A 23,046-nucleotide genomic window follows, 5' to 3' on the forward strand; every position below is an offset into this window, starting at 1 on the left:
GAATGAAATCAGTCTCCTAGTTGTGACCAACAGACACACATTGAGAAGGACACCATTGTTCTCCACCGTTGTCTATTGTTGCTTTTTTCTGACTGATGTGTTCAATGTGGAGTGGAATTAAGGGGATATGGCCCTTATTGCCTTTTTATATTAACAGAATTAAAAAAATAAATCCTATCCTATAACTATCCCAGCTGACTTTAGGTGAGAAGCAGGTCTGTTTGCTGGCCAGTCGCAGGACACACATCAACAAACAATCATTCAAACTTGCAATTACACATCTCACACAGGTCGTTTTTGCTCACACAGGTCGTTTTTGCTACAGTACTCGAGTGACTGCAACCTCCGGAATACAAATTGCCTTTGGGTTTTGACATAGTTGACCGATGACGATTCTGAGGATTCTGATTCAGTGATTGACTGGCAACCAGTCCAGGGTGTGTAGTTTGTCTTTTGCCCAAAGTCAGTTGGGATTGGCTACTGCTCTCCTGAATACGAATACGAAAAGCGGTATAGAAAAGCTTTTAATCAGGGCCACATGGTGATCTCATTATGTGAGAAAGCTGCACCAATGGAGCGGAATAGTACGTACGTACATGTATCCATGGGGGAAGAGAAGTTGGGATGGCGGGTGAAGGGGGGGCAACTGGGATCAGACTGGCACCATAGGACTGGGTCAAGCCCACCCCCATCATTTTTGTCTCAGCCGGGCCTCCATTGTTACTGTCCTAACCCTCATTAGCACCAGTCAGGGGGAGTTTGGGGAATCTCTTTGGTAATTGCTCATTTGCAACACTGGCCTTGAACTGAACACTCCTTTGCCTTCCACTTGCAGGGTGTCAATCAACCCCACAGCACAGCGGGAGGAAGCTCCCCACGAGACGCCAGCATGGATTCTTCGTATTGCGGAGGCATCGCGACGAGGAGAGGAAGCTACGACGAAGCTGGAACCTCTCTGCGTCCTGTGAGTATTGTTCTGCTTGCCACTCATGTGGGGAAAACAAGTTATTAAGTAATTACAGATGAAGGTTTGACATCAGATCAGTTCTCTTGAAATTGAAAACATGATGGTGAATTGGGGAAACACAATCCAGATGCAAACAAACAACAATTCTAGCTCTGCATACAAAGACACCACTGAAGTAAGGTTGCACTTGCCAGGTTGGAAATGAATTCAATCCTGAATTATGGAAGTGAACTAGGGAAAAATGTGTTCGAACACCTCAAATAATCAGCCTTAATCCTAGACGCTGTATGTCAATTAACTGCGTTGTTTGGAGACACTGATTTTCTGCCAATTAGCATTAGACTTGCCTACGAAGTTCTGACGGGTCTGGTTAGCTCGACTCACATTTCTGAGGTTTGGGCTTTGAATTTTGGCTGAGTCCTTCCTTTGTGGAGTTTGCATGTTGTCGCCCCTGATAGGGTACCCTGCCTCACTCCGAAAGTCAGCTGGAATGAGCTCCAGCTCACCCGCTAACCTAATGAGGGCGTTATATAAAATGGTTGGATGAATAATCCTTTTATGCCTTTGAAATACAGCAATCTCCCAGTAATATTAATATAATATACACAGTAATATTAATATATATAATATAATATACACAGTAATATTCATAATAATATTTATGATAGTAATAAACCAGGCTGATTATCTTTGTGTTTGATAAAATAAGACATTTGCAAACATCTTTTTTTACTTTGGAAAGCAATGATCTACATTTTTGCCAATTTTCTACAGACCAAACCGGTAACTGAATCGTAATCATTATGACCGTGCATTTTCTGCCCTTTCAATTACAAAATAATGTCTCATTTTTGAGTAAAGGTATGGAAATTTAAAAAAGAAAAACTGAATCAGATTAATTGAAAAATAAACAACAGATTAGTCGATTATTAAATTGCTAAATTTGTCCTGTAAAAGCAATGGCCTCCACCATAATAAAAGCTATAGAGCTAATAGAAACACAGATTGCCTATAAGATAACTCTTACTAAATGATTTGATGTTGTTTTGTGAGTGTAACAAGTGTTGTTGGTCTAAAAAACAAACAAAACAAAGTCAGGTGGAATCAGCTCCAGCTCACCTGTGACCCTGAACAGGATCAGCGGTAGCAAAAGGCTGAATAATTAATGTTGGGTGGTAAATGTAAAACCCTGTTATATTACTTTTAATAAAGCTGTAAAATTCTGTTTTTGTTACTTGCAGCACTTCCGAAATATGGCTCAGAGACGTCGCTCTGCCCCGTCATTGGTTTTGGGGAAGGCTTTGGGCATGCCGTGGTCTCCAATCAGGTTAGTATTACAACACCAAAACTATAACTACTACTAAACTGTCAGAGCAAGTGCTGTCCGTCACAGTAAGTTTGGCAACTGGAGATGTTGAATCGCAAAATATGTCATAACATATACTACATAATAGACAATGACATTCACACAGATGACTCAGTGATGTTCATCTTTTTTCAACATCAAATGATTAGTACAACAAAAGGCATTTTATTAAAATCCTATGAGACAGACGGCATTTTTACATCAATTGATTGAAGAACTGTTTCTTTGCTTAGACTGTATCTGCATTTATGTTTATGATCAATTTACAGTGAACCCCGTTTTTTGCAAGGATACGCTCCAGACCCATCTGCAATAGATTTGCGATATAGAACAACTTTATGAATTTTTAAAATATAGTTTTAACCCTCCCATATGATTTAAACACATTCAAACTGATGAAAACACTTTTTAAACACTTAAACATAAACACAAAAAATACTTTTTAAACATTTAAATTAATAAAATAAAGCATGAACATTAATTAATATTTTATTATTAAAAACAGGTATTATCCATACCTTACATTTAAAAAAAAAAAGTTTTACAAATCAAATGTGGACCTTGAGCAAAAATGTTTGCCCATCCGTTCTCTAAACTCTCTCTATTGAAAACCCCCCCAAAAAACAAGAATTTTCATAGTTCTAACAGTACCAGGGTTAGAATAAATTCCAATTTCTTTAATGTAATACAGTACAGAGGTTCATTTACTGTACGTTGTATTAATCAAACATATTTGTGTGGTGTTCAACACACCCACCGTGCGGTCGAGTGACATTTTTCACGTGTGGGCCACTTCCTCGTGGCATACTTTCGTTTTTTAATACCATTGCTTATGTGTGAAGACCACCACAAAGTGGAACGCTCGAACGAAAGCTGACAACTTTCATGAGTGGGCGGACGCCGTGACCTTTTTTTCTTGAGTGGGGCTGAAGTGATACATGAATTTAAAAGTCATACTGTAATGAAATGAAGTACACACAGGAAGGCTAACCAAGCCACGGACGCATGATGTCGTAATTGGTGGTAATTACGATCCAGTCACGACTATTTAAATGCGTTATTCTTAATTGGCTGTTAGACTTTGAGAGACACGGGCATTCATTTTCTTTACATTAGGAACCATAACTGATGCTATTCACAGTCCCAAAATCTTACAGCATAAATGACAGGAAATGTAAAGGAAGATTCAAATAAAGACTCACTGGAATCTCTTCAGCCAATTACACTTTTTTTTCATGAAATACTTTACTTTCTTTTTATTATTATTATTTAGTAGCTAGCAACATGGCGGCAGACTCGTGGTTCGCTTATTTGCTTCACAGTTCTGAGGTTTGCGGTCGAATCTTAGCTGTGGCCTTCCTGTGTCGAGTTTTGCTTGTTCTCCGCATGCTTGCGTGGGATTTCTCCAGGTACTCCTTCTTCCTCCCACGTTACAAAAAACACGCGCGTTAGGTTAATCGAAGACTCTCCATAGGTGTGAATGTGAATGGTTGTTTGTGTCACGCAATTGTTTGGCGGCCAGTAACCTAGGGCACTGATTCCCAATCCCAACCAGTGTGCTGTGGTACATTCATGCAGTGTTACCCAACCTTTATTGAGCCATGCACCCATTTTACAATAAAAAAGAAACATCTTGAGAAAATCTTTGTTCATCTATCTATGCCAGCAATTGACTGTGTAGTGACAGGCAGAACAATGAAGTGATCTTTCATGTTAGAGGGCAGAAATTATGTCATTAACCTATGTATCCACTTTTCCATTTAGAAAAATATATTCCCCAAAAATATATACAACTTTAAAAATAGACCACTGCAGGATTAAGTAATTAAACAAAAGACAAATAAGAGTACTTCAAAATCCAGGATGAGCCTTGGGGCTAATACCTAAAACTTCAATTTCTTTTCAGCTAAATGATCATTTATTGGCATAAGCTGATAATTTTGCAGTGGTCTCCTAATTTTTGTCCAGAGCTGTATATGGAAATAATGATGATGGTAGTGGTAGTAGAAGAGCATCTCATAGTTCTGCCCGTCACAATACGTCACTGGCATACATTTATGAACACTGTCCTTGGGACTCTAATGAGAAAAACAGGGCTGTGGAAATGGATGGCTATTTTGTAGCTTTTTTGTTCTACACAACACAACACAATCACTATCAAAAGTTAGTTCAGCCACTTTGTTTTCAATTTGACAAGCACTCTCCATGAGAAAGAAATGTCGTCATGACCACCAGTGGTTTTACCGACATTTAATAAAAGCATTTTATTGATGGTTGGCTAAGATTTTAATACGTAAACACTCTAGACAAAATGTCAAGGGAAGTAAAAGATAAGCAAGCTAGTCCGTGTAATATTAAACACCAATGCGGGCTGAGCCCCAGCTTTCTTTTTTCCGAGCTGAATTCAATATGCAATGTTGAGACAGCCATGTCTATTTATATACTGGCCATCAAAGAGATTTAACTCATGGGTTCAGTAGTGCGTATAAGGAATCAGACTCCACAATATTATACCTGTAAACCACACTTAGTATAGTACTTACTATAATCCATCCATCCATTTTCTGAGCCGCTTCTCCCCACTAGGGTCGCGGGCGTGCTGGAGCCTATCCCAGCTGTAATCGGGCAGGAGGCGGGGTACACCCTGAACTGGTTGCCAGCCAATCGCAGGGCACATACAAACAAACAACCAGTCGCACTCACAGTCACACCTCCGGGCAATTTAGAGTCTCCAATTAATGCATGTTTTGGGGATGTGGGAGGAAACCGGAGTGCCCGGAGAAAACCCACGCAGGCACGGACGGGGAGAACATGCAAACTCCACACAGGCGGGATCGGGGATTGAACCCGGGTCCTCAGAACTGTGAGGCTGACGCTCTAACCAGTCGGTCACCGTGCCGCCTACTTACTATAATGATAAATATATTGTCAAATCAAGACTTCTCTGATAATGTCAATTAAATAGGGAAGGGAAGGCAGATTTGTTTTTGATGCAGCTCTTGTATCGGATTTTACGAAATTGTGCACGTGTATCTAATCCAATGAGGGTACATTAATACAGAAGAAAATCCAAAGCTCTGGTAATTCATTTTGTAATGTTGTATGACTTCCAGGTCGTTGCCTTTTTAAAACAAAGTTAAGCAGACCGAAAATGAACTCTCACTGTATAATCTATCTGTTGATAATTCGATCTGCAACTTTTGCAGCAAACCTTTCTGACCTTGAAAGGCCACCGTACTCCAGTCGAGACATGTGCCTCCAGACGTTGAATACGTGTTGGACATACTGATTTAGAGTCAAACTTGGGTGAAAAGCAACAGATATGCTACTAGTTTTGTTTTTGTTTTCAAACAGAGTGTTCCTTTATTTGCTCACTGAAACTGTGCGCTTGTTTTTAATAGCGGTTGATTTTCATGTTCAACGCCACAGTTGTTTTCGTTCAGCAGGTGCTTTCCCATCAGTTTCTGCAGCTGATAATGCGAAACAGCAGCAGCTTAACCCATTCATACCCAATGGGAAGTTGGTGCTCAATTTACAGTTCTCAATTGCTTTGATGCTGTCAATGTCAAAAAAACAAACAAAAAAAGTCAAAATCCTACTGAACTCTGGCTCGGCACTTTATCGGTGACCCTCTGCCCCATGACGTTCCTCCCTCATCTCCTGACCTTCTCTAGACTGAAGCCAGCCTCATCCACAATGAATTGGGGATTTTCACCATCACCCTCAAGTTTGATTCTTGGCCATGGCCACAATGGCTGCTTGCCATTCACAAATGAAGAGTTTCTTTCTCCTGCCAGGTTGTGGTAGTCTGTTGATTCTAGAAGTGAATGAAAGCAAAGCATTAGAGTACAGTAGACAACAGACAATTACAGTACAGTAGCTGTCTAACTTTTGCCAGGAGATGACTATAAACACAGCAATAGTGTTCATGTCATGACTCACCTGTTCTGATTCAGAAAAATTCTAAACGTTGTTGTCACAGTAATCCGAATCAAAAGAGGTCAGACCATTGTCCAGCCTCCCTGAATGTCAACGCCTGGTTGACGACACAGTCAACAATTGTGGTCCAAATTCCATCAGAAATCTGTGGTCTGGATTGCCTTCCGACATCTTGATTGACGGATTTGTTAAATTTGGCCCAAAATGCATTTCTCTTTGTTCCACTGCTTCCAGCATGTGTATGTTTGATTTTTTGAGCAATCAGATTTAAGATCATATGTGCTGCCATGTCAAATCTAATCTGCCCAGGGCCTTCAGAATCAGTAGCGCGGGCCGCTCACTTAAACTATATCAGCAATGGGACACTTATTATAATCAATACAACTTCAAATTCCCATAATATGCGCAGCATTTTTATGTCCTCTGATTGGCTAGCCACAGCAAGCCAAGTTCGACTAGCAAAACACGTCAACAATAATCAGCATCTCTGATGAGCATGGTTTATTTGATTTTATGATTTTGTCAGATTAGGTAAATATTGATTCTGAGCTGCACCAGATAATGAATGGGGCACAGTTGCTTGCTGTTATATTGCATTTTTGTATGGTATTAGATGTGATAGTGTTGGGATAAAGAGGTGTATTAAGTCAGGTAAGTCCCCACTGACATACTGTATCAGGTTCCTACTAACAAGTGTGCGCGTGTGTGTCGTGTGTGTGCATGTGCCGTGTGCGTGTGTGTGGTCTCGCTCAGGGAGGAGACCTCCTGCTGGGTCTCAGTGGAGCACAGTCCGTTCGTCCACGGCCTCACCAGCGAGAACGGAGAGCTGCTGCTGGACGAGTGCGTTCACGTGACGGAGGGCACAAAAACCAGAGAGCGACACCTCTTCCTTTTCGGTGACGTCATCGTCTTCGCTAGGATCAAGTGAGTATGAAAAAGATACGCAGATGGGGAAGTCCCATGTTCGTTCTGGTTACAGTTGCTACTTTACATACAAGGTCAGGTTCGCACCGCACCATTGAGCAGGGTTCCTAAAACCAAGTCGAAGCCGACCAACCATGGCTCTCCTTCTACCATTCCAGAATAGAGCCTTTTTAAAAATTCTTCTGTGAGATTAAAAACAATCTAAGGCTGGATTTACATTGCAGGTCAAGTGCCCGCCCAATTCATATTTAATGCTCATATCATTATCACTGTATTTCCCATTTGCTAAAACGCAAAACCCTATTGTTTAAACCACATCCTCATTGCCCTGAGACCCCTGGTTGAATTGGTCACTCTTTTGGTAGAACCCTAAGCACCTTTCACCAAGTTAGACACAATTTGCAAACATATTTTCACCCACTAAAACACATTCTGCTTTCCGTTGCACTTCTGTTGTATAATGGCACAGGTAGCAAATCCACATTTCGAAGAGGCTTGAGTCTGAGCTGACGATATCAGATTCCCTGTGTTTTTTTCCTCTTTACGCTGCTACGACGTTATGTCCACATTGTGCCGCTTGAGGGCAAAAAAATTGGAACTGTGTCGCTTGAATCTCGCACTGTAAATCCAACCGAACAAGTCACATCCCATTCATCTGTGTCATCTTCCATCACTCATATTTACCGCAAAAATCAGTCTGAGAAGGGAGCAAATTTCTGCTTGAAACTGTCAGGACTGAACCACCAAACTAAACCACTCCCACCACCACATATTTTCCAAAATGATTCATACTCTTTTTCAATACATGCACATCCCAATTTCTAAATGTATATTTGACTAGAAATAGGTTATTTATATAGCAGTTTCCACGATCCGAATGTTACTAAAGATGTCTTCAAAATTGTCTGACAAGACCAAGGATATGACTAATTTCCAAAGTAAAAAAAAAAAGTTACAAGTCTAAATATTTTTCATTAATATCTATAAGACAAATTCTTTTGACATTTTTTTTTGTCTTTTCTAGCCAGGAGATCAAATCAAAATTCTCTTAAACTCAACATTTGGCTGTAATTAATAATTTGGAGCGAAACAGCAAATCGCTTTCTGCTTAACTATTGGCAATATGATTGCCATCATTGTTATGACAGATATATATAGCTAGATGGAAAGTCATAGTAATAATCATGATATTATACAGGCTTACTGTACATTCCAGGAGGAATATACACCTCTATAGGTGTTCGAAAGAAATGGCACGATACACTCAACAAACAAGATAGCCACAATTTGTTAAACATGCTATATTCTGCCATGCAAAAAAAAACATTCTTAGTAAACATTTTTTTTACTGTCATTTCAAAGTGGATAGGGTTATAGTAAGGGCATCTTATATTCACGAGAGTAATAACAGAATCAGAATAGGTGAGTGAAAGGGGAAGTAAAGGCAAAATGTGTGTTTTTAGACTTTATATGCAGACTGCTAGGGAATGTCCACAGAGACCAACCGCCTTTGTTTAGTCATTGTGGCTGCAACTAAACAGAAACCTCTTGCAGTGGAAAAATATTGTTTTCTTTCCAAATATTGGAACATAACCTGCGATTGGCTGGCAACCAGTTGAGGGTGTTGATAGCTGGGATAGGCTCCAGCACGCCCGCGACCCTAGTGAGGAGAAAATAGATGGATGGATGGATGGATGGAACACAACACAGTGTTGCCCTTTAAACGATTCCCAACCGCTGTGACATGAGACGTCATCAGGTTTGCCATGGGAAATTTTCCAGTTTCATTTTTTTCATTTCAGTTTCACAAAAAAATAAATAATGTATTTATTAAAAATAATGTGTCTTTGTTCATTTATCCCTACCGCATACAGTTCCAATTATGTTCTTCCGCGAAATGGCATAAGGTGCAACCTGTGTGTCCACCTTTCAATCATACAACAGAATGATAGCTTTGTGTTACACTAAACAGGCCCAGACTTCATTCTGAGTAGTCAACTTGCGAGTTAACTGAGAGAAGATCATTATTATTTCAGTATACTTTATATAACTTTGTGAAATTTATGTTTGGTGGTGTGCCGTGAGATTTGGCCTTGGCTCAATACAGGTTGGTAAACACTGCTTTAAACAATACATATAAGTGAGAAAAATGTCTTTATAAATTATGATTAAAAATTCACAGTGGATGAATAACTAAACTCAAATAAGACAACTTTTTAGTGTCCCTTGTTGCTTCATAATAACATGAAAAAATGATTGCTTTCCAGGTTTAAAAAAAAAAATAATCTTTGCGACGAAATATGTATAAACTGAAAGTCAGCATCATTACTGTACTGCATTAGTAAGAATGGATGGAAGTTTTGAAGTTCCCAAGTGGGAGGCAAATCACTTTCATTTCTCTACCACAGCCTGCCCACTGTTCCAGTAGGGACGCATACCAAGGCATACAGTAATTAATGTCAACGGACTGTGAGATGTTTTTCTTGTTGACAAGTATACTGCAGCGCCTTTGTGGATATCTGGAGCGCTTGGTCCTGACTGATTTTGGAAAAAGTCTAGCAAATTTCATCCCCTGCTTCTGCGCAGGTCGACATCCAGCTACCGTGTCGAACACCGAGTGAAACTGGAGGACGTCTGGCTTCACGCTTTCCAAGATGAGGCCGAGCACGACGAGGGAACGGCGGAGGACGCGGATCTCAGCGTGACCCTCGCCTTGGCTTGGGGCCTCACTTTTTGTCTGGTGTGTTTTTGGTGAGTTGACACTCAGCAAGATGGGGCACACGCTCACAGAAGAAGCCAAAGTTTTATTTCAGTGGAAGGAAAAAGCATGTGAACGCTTTAGAATTTCTGTTTAAATTCATTTCAATCGAAATCACAAGAATAAACGGTCTGTCCCGTGAATGTAAACATATTTTGCGTGGTACTAGTTTAAGCAGACCACACTTATTGACCAAGTTATGCAGAAATGTAAAAAATTCCAAAAGGTTAACATACTTTTTTCTTCCCATTGTACTACATTGCAGAAACAAAACTATTGGGACACAGCTTTTAATCAAATAATCAATTGAGGGTTGGTTAGGATTTGTAAGTCTTAATTTTATAAATGCATTTTAGACAATTTTATCCATCTATCTAGCTATCCATCCATCCATCCATTTGCACCTCTGGAACAATATGTGGAACACAGTATGTGAAAAATAGCAATGCATTTAAAGGACACTGGCAGTTTGTCTCTTATTTGACCGTTAGCGTAAGACAATGGCTGATAGTAAGCGCTCATGTGATCTGTGGCCTATATGAAAATAGGGAAATACCAAAGAGAAAGTTCACTCGGCAGCATCACAAGACGAGATATTGCAAAATAGGAATGAAATGGTGGCGTTGTCGGTCATATCGATTCCCCTCCGAGTTTCTGTGGAAATCCGTCTGTTTCTTCTAATAAAGTACAGTAACACATTCAGAAGAAATGTCTCCTAAAGTATTTGACCAAAAGTTGTCAGTTCGCCACTAGAAGATAATTCATGAAGTCATTTAAAGAAGTCCATGCAGTTATGCATCCCCCCCCCCCCCCCCACACACACACACAATTTACAGTAAAACAGTTCCCAGGTGTCTTAATAAAAAGTCTCTGGCATTCTTTGGTCAAAATACACAAAGGTTGATGACTTATGACACACTTCTACTTGTTACACTTCACTGTTTTTGGGGGGGATGCTAATGCCAAATATTGCTTTCGTTACCATGACGACTGAGCTTGGGCATGTGACAAGGCAAGCGACTACAGCCAACTTAGCCACTCGACTCCACCCCGAGCAGGAGATGTTTACCTGTCCTGGTCCAGACTGCAAATGAATCGCAAAGCCATCAGTGGCTAATTTAACTCCCCGTACAGCAAGGGCCCACAAAGTTTTGATGACATTTTCTGCTCGTGGAGGCAGCACTTCATCACAAAACCGCTGAAATAACACTTTGTCAATTAATGTAGCCGTTTGACGCACGGTACGGGCAAAGACAAATACCCCCACTCCCATGTCGACAGCTTAGCCAAACATTTGATTATATGCCAATTATGAGATGGTTACATTTTTAATTCATACTAACACTGCTGCTCTGTTTACCTTTTGGCGTTGACATGATAGAGCTCCGGAGATGTAGATGTCGTAGCCTAGCTGCCCAATCATGGGCTGAGAAACTTGCCTCAGGGCTGTTTATTATGTAAATGATCCAAATTTCCCATAATATAGTATTAGAATCAGACAATACAGTATTGCTCCACTGCGTCAATTAGACAGTCAACGTGGGTTCAAGCTGCATTAGTTTTAAAGGTGTAAGCACCTGTCACTTTCCACTGATGGTCTGCAAAGAGCAAGCAAGGAGGAAGTGGAGGTTGTTTGGTCGGGGGACGCCGTGACGCAGCTTCCTGTTCCCATGACTGACTGAGTTCTACTTTCCACCTCGTCAAGAGCCCCGTGACAGCACGCGTGGTCTCAGTCCTTGTTTGATTGATGCGGTGTGGACTAGAAAGTCATACTCATGTTGACATTTACCTTGCAGTTCTCCTGAGGTGAAGGCACGCTGGTTTGATACCCTCCACAGGTAGGAGACTCCAACTATTGTTTATATCGTTGAAGGTATTTCAGTTTGTATGCTTACATAAGAGATTATCTGGATTTTAGCAGGATTGGGCAGCAGATTTGATGATGGTAAAACGGACCGTTAATTTATGTATTATTGCTTAACCTCGTCTAAATTGTAGTCATGCAATGAAAATGCTACATGAAAATGAGGATGAATGCCTGTAATTCTCAAGATGTTGACATTTGTTTCCCAATATTATCATTGTATGAATTTTATTTGTTGTTTTTTCATTTATTATCATCACGTATCATATTATTACATTTAGTTTATTTGTCAGGGACCATGTACTGAAAATATGGCAGTTATAACTTTGTAGCAAATTTCCATCTGTCGTAGCCTGGTAGGTAAGAATGAAACTTCAGAAAAGAGTAGAAAAATTAAGATAATACAGATTAGGAGCAGTAAACTGTATACACATACTGTAGATACACACATAAATAACATTATTCACACATGTACAGTAGCAAAATGCATCCCACATGCATACAGTATACAGTTGAAACCATACATTTAAATACACTATCAAAAGACACTTTTTTTTTCGCATTGTCTCACATGAAATCAGACTAAACGGTTTTAGGTCGATTAGGATTAGCAAATTTATTTCTATTTACTAAATGCCAGAACAATGAGAGAAGGATTTCGTAAGCAATTTTTGATTAATTTCTTCAAAGTAAGAAGTTTGCATACATTTCATTAGTATTTGGTACTATTGCCTCCAAACGTTTTGGATATCCTTCCCCAAGCCTTTCACAATAGTTGGCAGGAATCTTGGCCCATTTCTCCAGACAGAACTGGTCTAATTGAGGCAAGTTTGTAGGTCACCTTGCTCGCATAAGCCTTTTCAGGTCTGCCCATAAATTTCATCCGCAAATGAATGTTTCCAAAATAGATGCCTCCCTTGTCCTATTAGGAAAAAAAAACATTAGCTATTAGCTAACATTAGCTAACTGTATCAATAATCTCAGTTCATAGTTGCCATTGTTCACACAAACACTAAATAGTTCACCCTTGAGCTCTTTCGAACTCCATTGCTAACCAAAACAGCAGCACCAAGGCACGCAATTTATCTTTCAGATTAATTAAAAAATAATGAAAGTGTCAAAACGTAACGTATGTTGTATTCAAATTGATCTTACGTAATATATAATAAAATAGGGTTCCTCTCTGCCAACCCTGCCAAAAATGACAAATGTGGCTTTCCATTGACTTTCCTTTATATTTATGTGTTATTCAATATTTTTTTTGCAGTAAAATACAAGAGGCAAGAGCCAGGGCTGGTTGTGCTTCTTCTTGTCCAGACATCCTCATGAAAGTATTAGGTGGCATCACTGCAGTAAGTATACTGCGACTGTCTTTACAGAATGGAAAAGCTTAGCTTAAAAGCTCTGACTGATAATTTCTCCATTTATCATTAAGACAAAAAATCTCATCGGAGGCGGCATGGAAATGTTAGTCAACTTTGATGTAAGTATAATTCTCCTTTTAATAATAATGCTAACTCAATTCTAAGGCAATTATGTAGAAATATGACGGGAGATTATTGGCAGTGTAACGGTACATTTCAGATTTTTGTGTATGGAACATACACAGGAGTAAATGGCCACACATCGACTCTGTAAACAAACATGGCGTATCTCGACCTCTGGCGAGCAGACGTGATGGCGAGCAATAGGCTTTTTAAATCACGTTGAACTCATTTGAGCACAATTATCATCAGATTTTCAAGTCTGTAAACGATGATGTCCCTGCGCATTTGTGTCAAGGCAGAGCATAAGCAGACAGAACGGAGCATTCCATATTCCGATTGAACCGTTTACATGACTGAATCGGTTTGGGAAAAGGAATATTTCACCCCTGTCAAACCGAATGGAATTCCATTTGGTTGCAGCTTTTCTTTTTTTTTTTTCGATTGAGGTGTTTATATGGAGCATTTTTATTCGGTTTGGGCCCCTAACCTAATTGTAATCGGAATAAAAGGCTCCGTGTAAACCCGGCTTCAGCATGAAAAAAAAAAAAAGCACTATCAACAAACCGCCATTGGGGTTTATATATCATAATCATTCAGACTGATCAAACTGTTACTGCTGCACTTGTCTGCATTGTTTGTTCACTAAAAAGAAGACAAACTATTGACGTTGCGCTGTCCTTACAAGGAAACATTAAAGCTGTTATATGTTATGCAATACTTATTGTATCCATTATTTTGTTTATTTGCTATTTTGTTGTTGTATTGTTATTTTCTAAATCTGTTTAAAAAAATAAGACTTACATTTTTTTTTTTATTTTGTCAATTACTTTAATGAATATGAACCAAACTGGGACCTTAAAAGCAAGGCTGCGATTTTTGCCGTACCATTACGCCTCGTTACCGGTACACCAATAATGATTATACATTGATACGGTTCCACGGTTACAAAATAAGCGGCCCTCTATGGGCAACCATAACTATAATAATGATGTAGCCGGCTGTGAAAACAAGTTCAACACCCGTTTTAGAGGATGTTCCGGTGACGTGAACCTGAACATACTGTGCCCGTTATTGACATAGTACATATATTAATCTAAATAAAACAGAATGTTTATGGTTATGGATGTTGTGTTTGAATGAAAAGATTGGATTTTGCACCGGGACTTTACAATACAAGCTGTCTATTGTGTATTGTCTGTTGTTTTTTCGTTTTTTTTGCACAATATAATGCGGTTGGATACACAAATGATGTATAAAAATGAAAATGTGGTCTTATTTTGAGTCCGTGATGAGTACTCGTTACCACTGCGGTAGGCATTCTGACCAAAGTTGTTGGCTGGAGGAAGAAATTAGAAGAAATAAGCCTTCCTTTTTTCCTCCCCGCATTCTCCTGTTCCTCTTTCATACTCAAAAAGCGTTTTCTTTTGTTGCCAGGGAGATGTAAATACTTCGGCTGTGTCCCAGTTGTTGAATAACCAAGATGAAAAGCTGTTGCAGACACTTGGTGAGTTGAGATCAACTTCCTTTTTGCAGATGTTCCTCAATGGCAAGTTTGCAACAGGGAGGAGCCCTGCAAAAAGTGCCATGTGAGCAGTGGCACGAAAGCAAAGTACAGAAAGAGGAAACAGACAAGTGCGAAGACTCTCTGTCACAATGGCACTCCTCGTACACACTTCTGGAGAATGAGTTGAATTGCACGTAAATGCATACATTTGTCAAGCTGATGGATGGAACAATATTGCTCCCGGCAGAAACTAAGTGGAGCTTGGTGAGGAAGCTGAAGAAGGGCTCGACTTTCATCAGCAAAGCAACTCGGTCAGACGCCAAGACTCAGCTTTTTGGACGGCCCCTCTGCAAAGTGTGTCCGGATGACAGCTCTCTCCCTAAACCCATCACAGTAAGTCATTCGTTTGACCTTAACCTTTGAGCGCAATGCTGACCATTTGTGTGGACCTCGCTTCCTTTTTTTTTTTTTTTTTTGCACCATTTTAGATATGTTAATGCAATGGAATGAAACTTCACAAGGGTGTTTTTTTTTCTTTTTTTTTTCTATCTGATTTTAGCATTTCCACCTCATGCTCCTTAAAAATATAAGTAATACACTGTTTACATCAAATTGTACTGTTTGGCTTTATCGTGGCCACTTAAAATGCACAAAAACAAGCTTTTTTTTTTTTTTTAAATTCCTTGTTATTGAACCATACAATTTGAATCAGATTTGATGAGTTATCAATTTGTGGACAAGGCAGCAAGTTCATGTACTGCAATATTTTCATATTTCCAAAAGAGCTTTTTAATGGCTCACTGCACTCCAATGGAGCAAATGAATAACACAATTTTGATGTAAGAAGGGGAGATACCATTTGCTGACCATAGAGAGGAGTTACATTTTAATTTGGAGAAGTGGAAGCTTTACTATTAGCAATATAAGAAAAAATGTGGTACTGAAGACATGATTGAGGTTGTTTTGCAACCTGTACATTGTGCAAAAAATAAAAATGAAAGGATATTTTATACTGACTCATGTTGTGTAATTGAAAACTCAATGCAGTAAAAGGCGCGAAAATAAATAAATAAATCACAGACTATATCTGTATGTGGCGGAATATTGCCAAAAATGAGCTAAAAAAAGAATCAAACACAGACTGGCTGATTGTTCGGGTCTCTTAATTAGCACAAGAAACCATCTGAGCACACGTGTTGCATGCTTTAATTTTTACTCCCATTCGTCTCTACCCACCACTGTTGTTATGGTAATCTGACTACGATTCCTCCGGCCAGGAGATGCTGGTGTTGCTGAGGAAAAGGGGGCCGTCCACAGAGGGAGTGTTTCGGAAGCCGTGCAATAACAAGAACATGAGGGTCGTCAGGGATCGGCTCGACGGCGGCCTGGAAGTGGACATGAAGGCGCAGCCTGTGGCTCTGTTGGTCGGGCTGCTCAAAGTATGTCCCTCTTCTGATATCACGGAATTAACGTGTACTTCAACCAACATTTTGCTGCACTGCACTACTTTCCTTACTTACTTGATGTTGTGTTTTTAACTTACTTGTTACATTCCCTATTGCATGATGTTACCTTACGATGTTATTTTGCGTTACTTTATGAGGGATTACATTACCTTACCTTCTATTCTATGTTACACTACATTCGATTACCTTACATAGGATTACCTTGCATTAATTTATGCTCTGTCATATTACGTTGTCTTGTCTTACAGGTATTTTAGCCCATTTTGTACATCTGTATTGTGACAAACTGCATTTGTACATTTATTGTTGCATTATAGTCACAATGCATCATTTCATTTGCTGTGTAAAATGACTCTGGTGGTGGGGAGGAAGATTAGGATGACAAAGGCAGAGCAGAGAACTATGTGTTGGAAGCTGAGACAGGAGTAATGTTGTGCAGCTTTTCGGGAAGAGGTGAGACAGGCTCTCAGTGGACAGGAGAAGCTTCCAGAAGACTGGACCACTGCAGCCAAGGTGATCAGAGAGGCAGGCAGGAGAGTACTTGGTGTATCTTCTGGCAGGAAAGGAGAGAAGGAGACTTGGTGGTGGAACCTCACAGTACAGGAAATCATACAAGGAAAAAGGTTAGCTAAAAAGAAGTGGGACACTGAGAGGACCAAGGAGAGGCGAAAGGAATATATTGAGATGCGACACAGGGAAAAGGTAGAGGTGGCAAAGGCCAAACGAGGCATATGATGACATGTATGGCAGGTTGGACACTAAAGAAGGAGAAAATGACCTATACAGGTTGGCCAGACAGAGGGATAGAGATAGGAAGGATGTGCAGCAGGTTAGGGTGACGAAGGATAGAGATGGAAATATGTTGACTGGTGCCAGCAGTGTGCTAGCTAGATGGAAAGAATACTTGGAGGAGTTGATGAATGAGGAAAATAAGAGAGAAGGGAGAGTAGAGGAGGCAAGTGTGGTGGACCAGGAAGTGGCAATGATTAGTAAGGGGGAAGTTAGAAAGGCATTAAAGAGGATGAAAAATGGAAAGGCAGTTGGTCCTGATGACATTCCTGTGGAGGTATGGAAGCATCTAGGAGAGGTGGTTGTGGAGTTTTTGACCAGCTTGTTCGATAGAATTCTAGCGCGTGAGAAGATGCCTGAGGAAGGAGGAAAAGTGTGCTGGTGCCCCTTTTTAAGAACAAGTGTGATGTGCAGAGCTGTGGGAACTATAGAGGAATAAAGTTGATGAGCCACACAATTAAGTTATGAAAGAGTAGTGGAGGCTAGACTCAGGACAGAAGTGAGTATTTGCGAGTAACAGTAGGGATTCATGCCTAGAAAGAGTACCACAGATCTATTATTTGACTTGAGGATGTTGATGGAAAAGTACAGAGAAGGTCAGAAAGAGCTACATTGTGTCTTTGTAGATCTAGAGAAGGCCTATGACAGAGTACCCAGAGAGGAACTGTGGTACTGAATGCCGAAGTCTGGAGTGGCAGAGAAGTATGTTAGAATATTACAGGACATGTACGAGGGCAGCAGAACAGCGGTGAGGTGTGCCGTAGGTGTGACAGACGAATTTAAGGTGAAAGTGGGACTGCATCAGGGATCAGCCCTGAGCCCCTTCCTGTTTGCAGTGGTGATGGATAGGCTGACAGATGAGGTTAGACTGGAATCCCGTGGACCATGATGTTTGCAGATGACATTGTGATCTGCACTGAAAGCAGGGAGCCAAAGTAAAACAGAATATATGTGCATGAATGAGAGGGGTGGTGGGGGAAGAGTGAGGCTACAGGGAGACGGCGGACTTTAAATTCTTGGGGTCAACCGTCCAGAGCAATGGTGAGTGTGGTCAGGAAGTGAAGAAACGGGTCCAAGCAGGTTGGAACGGGTGGAGGAAGGTGTCAGGCGTGTTATGTGACAGAAGCGTATCTGCTAGGATGAAGGGCAAAGTTTCTAAAACAGTGGTGACGCCTGCCATGATGTACGGATTACAGACAGTGGCACTGAAGAGACAACAGGAAGCAGAGCTGGAGGTGGGAGAAATGAAGATGTTGAGGTTCGCTCTCGGAGTGACCAGGTTGGATAAAATTAGAAATGAGCTCATCAGAGGGACACCCGAGGTTCGATGTTTTGGAGACAAAGTTAGAGAGAGCAGACTTCGATGGTTTGGACACGTCCAGAGGAGAAATAGTGAGTATGTTGGTAGAAGGATGACGAGGATGGAGCTGCCAGGCAAGAGAGCTAGAGGAAGACCAAAGAGAAGGTTGATGGATGTCGTGAGGGAAGATATGAGGGCAGTTGGTGTTCGAGAGGAGAATGTAGGTGATAGGCTTACATGGAAAAGGATGACACGCAGTGGCGACCCCTAAAAGAAACAAGCCGAAAGGAAAAGAAGAAGAAGTCACAATGCATAATTTCCTGTACTCTGCCATTGCAAATTATACTTGAAAAATGTATGCATAATTTTGCAAGCACTTAAATTTTCCCTTCTTACCTTTTAAGGGGCTTCACCATGTAATTTCCTTTCCGCACAATTTCCTTTTAATTTTCCATAATAATACGTTGCTGTCTCAGGTCTAAATTCGGGCTCTCTTTACTGTTATTAGAGTTTTCTGAAAGACCTTCCTGGGAGCCTGCTGGTGTGTGAACTTTACAAAGAGTGGATGACTGCTCTGCAGGGGGAAGAGAGCCAGCAGAGAGAGCAAGAGCTCAGAAGGTGGGCTAATGACTCTCAGTGGCATCATTACATACTGTGACTAAATAAGAATTGGGAAATTCATCCTCCTCTCTTCAGAGTGGTAAACAAGCTCCCCGGTCCCAACAAGCTCCTCCTGCAGTACCTCGCCTGCGTCCTCTATCACATCCTTGAGAATGCTGACCACAACAAGATGGACGCCTACAACCTAGCGGTGTGCATCGCCCCGACCTTGCTGCAAATGGAGGTCACGCAGCTTGAAGAGCAGAAGGAGACGATGAAAAAGGTAGCTCGATGCATCTTGTGCTCTCGAGCTGCATGGTGCAAAAAAAAAAAAAAAAACTTGCCATGTTGATATTTAGTTCTTTATTTTTCTATGCTGCAGGTCACAGAGCTCACTCAATTCCTGATTGAACACTGTGAGATCCTTGGAGAGAATATCCCACACCTCCTGGATACAGATGAAGGTGCCTAACAAAATACATATTAGAGGGGAGTTAGTGTTAAAATTGCTGGCAAGATTTGAATGTGGCCTCACTTCATTAACCCCCCCCCCCCCCCCCCCCCCCCCCCCCCCAGAGCCTGACCAAAGCCACGACCCTCACTAACATGCACGAGCGTGATTCACAAAAGTCATCATGTGATTATGAAAGTGTGTCATCGCCATAAATCGTCACAGAGAATGCATATCTAACTTCAACAAACTAGCAACGCTAGCAATAGTAGGCTGGCATTAGCATTCGAAACAAAAATACGTTAGCCATGGCTTCTACGATGGTGGCATTACTTTTTTGGAATAGAATGTTACTACAACACTCAGGGTTCTATTTTCATGACTAGTACAAATCCAGCGCTGCGTTTGGCATAACTCTGCGAGGAGGCGGGCTACACCCAGTTTTGGTAATTTCATGGGCCGGTATACCCCCAACGCATTTAAAATGGGTCGTCTGGACTTGTGTGAGCATCACCATAGCCGACTTCAACCCTGCCCAATCAAAGCCACTTCTTTCATTCCCTTTAAAGCGGCGCAAATAGTCTTACATGGCGATATCTTTATATGCGGACTATAGAGGACTAAGCGATCCATGCATGACTGGAGCATTGAACATTAGCGGGTACCCTTATTAAATACAAAATAAGCTGGTGAAAAACCGCTGGCGACTTAAATATCTCCGCGGACCTCATTGATCTAGATGCTCTCCAACGATCGTTCGTTTACCCCCTCCAACCACACAAAGCTGCATGTTGCCCAGTATGTGGGATGATTTAAACAAATATTATATTATAATATAATAATGTGTTCAATTAATTGATTTATATTATAATTCAGAGGGTTCAATGCACGCTGTTGATATATTTATGAATGAAATATTACACATTTCCAGAGTTTGTATCTTTCTGCCAGCACCTCGATCAACTTCACCAAAATCGCATTAGACAAGCGGTCTACATTGCGTCAAAAGTTTGACGTGGTCTGAGCAGGTGACGGTTTAACGAGTCGATTTTGACAAAGTAAGGAGTAGAAAGTGCAGATATGTTTTCAAATGTTGGGAATTAAAAGCGAAATTGTCATCAGAGAAATACATGCTCAAGTAAAGTAGCGATACCTGAAACCTTTACACACATGCACACTTATTAATGGAGCTTTTTGTTTTTTTGCAGACTCTGTGTCCTCCCAGCATCACGACTCGGCGTACGACAGTACCGATCCGGACGGAGATGGCGACACCGGGGGAAGCGGATCGTCTCCCAGCCTCAGCGTCACCATTTCGACATCTTCGTCCGACGCGATCTTCAATTCCAAGCCTGCCTTCAACCGTCGCTGCTCCGAGCCCATCATCCTGCCCTCGGTCGACGCGTTGAACCTCTGCGGCCATTCCAGGAGTCACGACGACTGCTCCGTTGAGAACTTCGCAGAGCAGCCTTTGAAAAAGCAGATCTCTGAAGATTCCTTCTGGCAAACGGGACAAAGAGGAAACCAGCGGCCTGGTTTGTCTTTTTCAAAACTGAGCAGCTGCTCTAACATAGACCGGCTTAGCTACACCGGGAATCAAGTCACGGGCTGCTCTAGCTCTTCCCTCGAGAGCGCCGCCTCCAACCAATCCGAGAGCTCCGTGTTCACCAGCTCGCCGGCAGGCTCGCCACCATGCTCCAGGAGAACAAGCCACAACATCGTGGATCCTCCGAGGCCTGAGGAGGACTCACCGGTGTTGATTTCAAGTGAGACCAAGCGTTCAAATTCGTTAAGAGCTGCCTGTAAGGTCCTGATGCGCACCAGGAGCTTAGGAGGTTTCAGCAGGAATAGCCTGAAGAAGGAGCACCAGAACGATAACGCCTTCCCTTGTGGAACGCTCCAGGAGGACTCTCAGAGAGAAGCGCTCTCTCCGACCGAGCCCAAGCAGCGGCCCCTGTCAGCCATCGAAGTGTTCAGGCAGATCGACAGTAGGCTGCCCTGCAGGCCGCCTCCGTACGAGCAGGCGGTGCACAACGCGCCTCTTGTGCCGCGTTACGGTTCCATGACTGTATATGACGCCGTAGCTCTGGAAAGAAGATCCCGCCCGTCTTCTGGGAATTATTCCTTCCCGCCGAGCTACTTCGACAGCCGCCGCACTGACAGTTGCAAGCGAGAAGCACAAGATGAAAGTGCAGAGGGCAACCTGATCACCCGCCAGAGGGCCGTGTCCGAGTCCGTGTCCGCAGCGGGTCATCGGGAGGCCGTATCACGGAGATGCAGCCAGTCTGCGTTTGAGGAATTTCCATATGCTAAAGAGTCCTATGTTTGACTGAACATCAGACGGCTGCACATAAAGTAAATGACTAATTATACTCAACCCGTGTCTTCGAGGCACACAACCCATAGCTTTCGGGCCAGTTTTCACTCTGTGTGTTCTACTTTTGGCTGGAATTGGATTTTCCCCCGATAATTGTGCCTCAGCAGGACATTGTGCCCCCAATTGCTCCCCCACGATTCAGTCATTTTGGACTATGACATAACGCTGGCAGCCTCATGACAAAGGGACTGTGTTTCCAGGCTGCAGCAATTGAAAATGAGCTTTTCTTTCTCTCTCCCTGCGGTCAAACTCTGTTGGAGAAATGCGTTTTCATATAATGCAATTGGTTTATTGTTCTCTGAATTCTGTGTGCTACATGTATACCACATATGTATAAATGTTTACACATACAGTAGATGCCATTCCTGCGTAGTCGTATTACTACTTCCCGAGTAGTACTATTATTGAGTACAAATGTACAGTATTGATACATATTTAGTCCATCAAAATGAAGCTATTAAAGTATGTTTGTCTGTTTGTTTTGATTTTAATATTTAATGCAGTAATGTGCAAAAGTCTTTGGCCACCACAACCTGTGTTGTTTTAATGACGGGCATTTTGATATAAAAAAATGGGAACAGTGTGCATTTTTAACTAGTAAATAATACTGATTGTCATGTACAGTCCAGCTTCTTACAAGCTATTGAAGTATAATAATGTAAATGGCAAATAAACGTGTACTACGGGGGTGGGGGGGTTGTCACACTAAATGCTTTTCACTTGAGCCTTTTTTCAGTTTTTTGTATCATCTGCTTGTATACAATTGAAGAGACAAATATGGTAATTTTTGCAAAGCTACACAACACTATAATAATGGCCTTGAACTTTTGCACTTTACTATATTTAAATACAGTCGTGACTTAAGTATGTGTTTTCCTTGCTTGTTGTAATGGCCTTCTTGTTCCACTACATTAAATGACATTGTTGACAATAATAGTTTTTTTATTTGTAAACTGAAAAAGAACAGTAGCAATACGGATTACAGCAACTGGGAGTGGAATAAATGGTGGTCAGTTATATGATTGAAAAACTACTGTCAAGATCAACTTCTATTTGCTCCAGTTGTTATGCAACAAAGTGAGTCATTGAGAGAACACTGTGTTCTGACACATACGCTCCAAAAAAAAAAAGGAAACCAGAAACAGTCACATGGACAGATTTGTTTTTTCTCTGAATTATTGTTCCTCTTAAATCTTCTTCCTTCCGTGTTTGATATGAGCGAGTTGGTTTAATTCAAGACAAGAAAATGATGAT

The 23,046-nt window shown here is 41.3% G+C and overlaps 1 protein-coding gene across 1 annotated transcript; it reads left to right on the forward strand.

The window, feature by feature from the left end:
- Window positions 1-762: 762 nt before the first annotated feature.
- On the forward strand, window positions 763-22,726 carry tagapb (T cell activation RhoGTPase activating protein b). The gene is made up of 14 exons (XM_061704727.1): window positions 763-964; window positions 2,209-2,294; window positions 7,026-7,196; window positions 9,783-9,947; window positions 11,751-11,792; window positions 13,086-13,170; window positions 13,254-13,301; window positions 14,740-14,809; window positions 15,057-15,202; window positions 16,087-16,248; window positions 18,873-18,982; window positions 19,061-19,247; window positions 19,347-19,428; window positions 20,624-22,726. The coding sequence occupies exons 1-14, from the start codon at window positions 890-892 to the stop codon at window positions 21,742-21,744; spliced, it is 2,550 nt and encodes an 849-aa protein (XP_061560711.1). The 5' UTR covers window positions 763-889; the 3' UTR covers window positions 21,745-22,726.
- Window positions 22,727-23,046: the final 320 nt, after the last annotated feature.

The sequence above is a fragment of the Phycodurus eques genome, chromosome 18 (genome assembly GCF_024500275.1).
Source record: "Phycodurus eques isolate BA_2022a chromosome 18, UOR_Pequ_1.1, whole genome shotgun sequence".
In the NCBI taxonomy this organism is placed as follows: Eukaryota; Metazoa; Chordata; class Actinopteri; order Syngnathiformes; family Syngnathidae; genus Phycodurus; species Phycodurus eques.